Source organism: Onychomys torridus, chromosome 12 (assembly GCF_903995425.1).
Source record: "Onychomys torridus chromosome 12, mOncTor1.1, whole genome shotgun sequence".
Classification (NCBI taxonomy): Eukaryota; Metazoa; Chordata; class Mammalia; order Rodentia; family Cricetidae; genus Onychomys; species Onychomys torridus.
Genome location: NC_050454.1, coordinates 4,013,281 through 4,017,784, shown reverse-complemented (window position 1 = coordinate 4,017,784; position 4,504 = coordinate 4,013,281). Strand labels below are relative to the sequence as shown.

General features: G+C 46.3%; 1 protein-coding gene across 1 annotated transcript; it reads right to left on the bottom strand.

The window, feature by feature from the left end:
• Positions 1-1,637: 1,637 nt before the first annotated feature.
• Positions 1,638-3,689, bottom strand: Adipoq (adiponectin, C1Q and collagen domain containing). The gene is made up of 2 exons (XM_036204077.1): positions 3,398-3,689; positions 1,638-2,158 (listed from the first exon to the last, which is right to left on the bottom strand). The coding sequence occupies exons 1-2, from the start codon at positions 3,687-3,689 to the stop codon at positions 1,638-1,640; spliced, it is 813 nt and encodes a 270-aa protein (XP_036059970.1).
• Positions 3,690-4,504: the final 815 nt, after the last annotated feature.

Below are 4,504 nucleotides of genomic sequence, written 5' to 3'. Positions count from 1 at the left end.
CCAGTAAGCCTCCATGGAAGCTCAAGGACAAAATCTGGGACTTGTCCAGGCCTGACCCAAAATTATAACTGTAACCGCCAACCAGTAAATCCAAACATTGCATACCCTCACCCAAGGCTTGTACTACCCTGCTTATGGTTTTTCCCTTTAAAAACCCCTCACCCTGAGAGCTCAGGGCCATCCTCCTCCACCAACTGTGTTGGATGTTGGACACGGACCAAGCCCGGGTTTGCTTGTTATCAATAAACCCCTGTGTGTTTTGCATCGGATATCTGTGGTGGTCTTGCTCAGGGGTCTCGCCAAGTGGCCACAACAGTTTGAGGGATAATTCTGTAGGTGTTGTGGAAAGCACAGCCATCCTTTACCTCAGTAGGAAAGGATGAAGCTGTCCATTTGAACAGTGGGATTGGGTGATTAAAACCACAATGTTCCTAAATGAGATAGCTCTTTGGATGAGAACTGTAGAAACTGATCTAAAGCAAATTATGGGTATAAATGAGATTCAGGAGACTGCTCTTTTTTAATCAATTGTCAAGGACCTTCAGAGGATGTGGGGGTGGAAGGGAAGCTCAGTCTTAACAGGCAATTTCTCCCAGTCTCAGGAGAACACATCTCACACACAGACTTTCATCTATGGAAAACAGAGGGAGCTGGAACGAGATCACGTCAGAAAATCTCTCCAGGTGACCTTGAGGGATGGCAAAAAAGACACACGTGAAGGTGGAAGGGCTTCCCCTAGCTGGGGAAGCACGGGAGCACAGACACAGAGGAGATCGTGTGCAGGGTAGAGAAGGCGCCAATGAGTATCAGTCCAGCTGGACTAGGACTTTAATATAGGACCACCTTCTCTGAGAGAGCTCTGCTGGAGAGAAGTCTTGATGGATGTCAACTGAGACCCTCAGATGAGGTGGACAGAGACCTCTACCAACACTATAAACAAGCATGTGCTTTTGAAAAATGGTACCATCCAATGGGAACAGACCATGCTCTGGCCTTCATTTTTAAAAGATTTATTTATTTGTTTGTTTGTTTGTTTGTTTGTTTGTTTATTATGTACACAGAAGAGGGTTGATGAGCCACCCTGTGGGTGCTGGGAATTGAACTCAGGACCTTTGGAAGAGCAGTCAGTGCTCTTAAACTCTGAGCCATCTCTCCAGCCCTGGCCTTCATTTTTAACTCTGCCACTTTAATAAGTAAGTGTAGGACTTTAGACATTCATAAACACATCCTAAAGACTCCAGCTGTAAAGAGAGGAGATCGCGTATATCATATGTACCTTACAGGATCTGTGTGGATGGATATCAAGAGAGACAGTGGACACAAAATAGCATTCTCTACTTCCTTGTAGTCAGTGAGAGTGTGGTGAAACTCCTCCTCCCTTAAAAGTTATTTTCATTCTATCATTGCTACCATGGAAGAGTTGTGAAGACCAAGGAATGTTTCTTTTTCTGGACTAGGAGCCCAGAAAAGATTTTTTTATGAAGTTATTTCATGAATGAATGAATACATGTGTGGATAATATTCAGAACCCTCAAACTAAACAATAAAATCAATCTTTCAAACTATGCTGGAAGCTTGTGAGCTGTTATTTGATTCTTGGGGTGCTTAGGCTATGGGAAGCTCTGAGTTAGTTACAATCAGTTGGTGTCATGGTACAGAAGGAAGCCTGTGAAGGTACAATCATTGACATTATCTGCATAGAGTCCGCTATGAGTCCCATCGCCATACACCTGGAGCCAGACTTGGTCGCCCACCTCCAGATGGAGGAGCACAGAGCCAGAGGCCTGATCCACGTTCTTCTCCTGATACTGGTCATAGGTGAAGAGAACAGCCTTGTCCTTCTTGAAGAGACTCACCTTCACGTCTTTCATGTACACTGTGATATGGTAGGAGAAATAGTAGACCCCAGGAATGTTGCAGTAGAATTTCCCTGTGGTACTGTCGTAATGGTTCTGTTGGTTGTAGAAGATCTTAGTAAAGCGGATGGGAACATTGGGGACAGTGACTCCGGTCTCCAGCCCCACGCTGAACGCTGAGCGATACACATAAGCACCTTCTCCAGGCTCTCCTTTCCTGCCGGGGATTCCGGGAAAGCCTCGGGGCCCCTCAGCTCCAGTCACTCCGACATCTCCTGTCTCCCCCTTAGGGCCCAAGAGACCTGGAAAGTGAGAAGAGCTCTGTGACTGCTGGGAACAGGGCTGCCCAGGCTGGTTCCAGGGCCTCCACCCACACAATCCGTTTGACAGGACACAGAAGGATGCCATCTCCACTTCCCACACCCTCTACAGCCCGATGGACTCCCATGAGTTTATCTCCAACCTTATTTTTTTAAAAGATGTATTTATTTATTTATTATATATACAGAAGAGGGCACCAGATCTCATTACAGATGGTTGTGAGCCACCATGTGGTTGCTGGGAATTGAACTCAGGACCTCTGGAAGAACAGTAGTGCTCTTAACCTCTGAGCCATCTCTCCAGCCCTCCAACCTTATTTTTAATAGTTATGAGTGAATGAAAAGGTGAGAGAGCAAACTGATTAATATTTAGAACGTTCACGCTAGATAATACATCCTGGTTCATTTACTTTTTGCTTGACACATGAATGAGTTGGCCTGGTAGAGGCTCTGAGTTCGTAGGAGTCAGTTGGGGTCACGTTCTGATGGTGAAATATCCATTTACTCATTCGTGTATTCATTCCTTCATCTCATACCTTTCCATGTCCCCTATAGCCCAGCAGGTTTCCAGAAATGTATCTCCTGTAAGTATCCGCCACAGTTCATGTGCACTACAAGCCCTTTGTGCATGGGCTAAGCAACCACTGTGCTGCCCTCTGTCCCGAAGCCCTCCCTCCTCTGCTCTCCCGAGCCACGCTTGGAGGTGTGGCTCAAGCCCCGCCTCCTCAGCACAGCCGGATCATTGATCTGCATCCTCGCTGATTGCGCTTTTCCTGTATCCCATGCCTTCAGCATGTGCACGTGTTCAGACCGGCAGGTTGCATGTTGGAAGACACTGTGTCCTTGTAACCACTGCCCAGAGTCTTGTCCATTATACTTGTCTTCTCAACTAAGCCAAGTGTTCTCTAAAAGCTAGAGTGTTCCAGGAGTGCACTAAAAGTCCAGGTGAATGCCAACAAGTAGAACAAGAGTTAAGGGGGAAAGAATAGGAATACATTGGGAATATGGACAAGGGTAGGCAGAGGGAAAGAGAGGCAGATAGAGGGAAGTCATGGATACCTCAGTAGGTACCACCTTGACTCTCTCAAAGAGGACAACTCAAGCCCCAGGATGCTTATGATCCACATAAAACAAGATTTTCCTTCTTCTGTCCAGGCCTTAACAACTGGTATCACATACCCTGCAAAGAACCACCCCCCACCTGCCCAAGACCCTTCGTACCTGGGTCTCCTTTCTCACCCTTCTCGCCAGGAGTGCCATCTCTGCCATCACGGCCTGGTGTCCCATTGTGGCCAGGATGTCCTGGGATGCCTGCCATCCAACCTGCACAAGTTTCCTTGGGTGGCGGGATCAGGACTCCTGGCTCTTCAGCTGTGGTAACCTCAGCATGGTTGGGCAGGACTAACAGCAGCAGCAGCAGCAGCGGCGGCAGCATCCTGAGCCCTGGAATCAACAAGGGATAGCCGTGGGAAGGGCAGACCCACGCAGCACTTCCAATCAGGACCTGCATCATGTCCCCTCCATCTTAATGGAGTCTACACCAAAGGTCTGCGTTTTTAATACTTACTTCTCCCAGAAGGCCTTCACTTAGACATCCTTCTCTGAGATTACAATGCATAGCATAATCTCCTGCACATAATCTCCTTTAGCTGCCAGATTGTCAATTCACAGATGGCAGGGATGGTCTGCTTCCAGTCTCCCCATTCTGACACAGCGAACATTCCAAGATCCTGTCCTGGGTTTTTCTGGTAGTTCCATTCAACTCTGAACAACTTCTCACTCCCTGGCTCTTCTTTTCTCCCTTGTTTTCATATACACATGCACACTAGTGAGCACTTGTGTGCATGAACACCCACACTCACACACTCACACACAAACTCTTTGGAGACTACAGAAAGAAAAAAAAAAAGCAACTCTAATTCTGAAAAAATCTGTTTATTCTTTTAAAATGGAGGAAATCACTGGGCGGTGGTGGTGCACGCCTTTAATCCCAGCACTTGGGAGACAGAAGTAGGCAGATCTCTGTGAGTTTGAGGCCAGCCTGGTCTACAGAGCGAGATCCAGGACAGGCACCAAAACTACACAGAGAAATCCTGTCTCAAAAAACAAAAAACAAAACAAAACAAAAAAGGCAAAATCATCCTTCACCAGAGACGCTTCTGTTCCAGCTCTGTCATTTTCTAGTGTTTATAATCATCATTTAAAGTATACGCATTGACAATCCATCAAGTGGATACAACCAACATAGGTGCAATTGTTTCTCTGTTGATTTTTTTAGCTTATTTCCATTTCAAAATATTATTTTATGTTCTCAGCAGATTTTCTCAT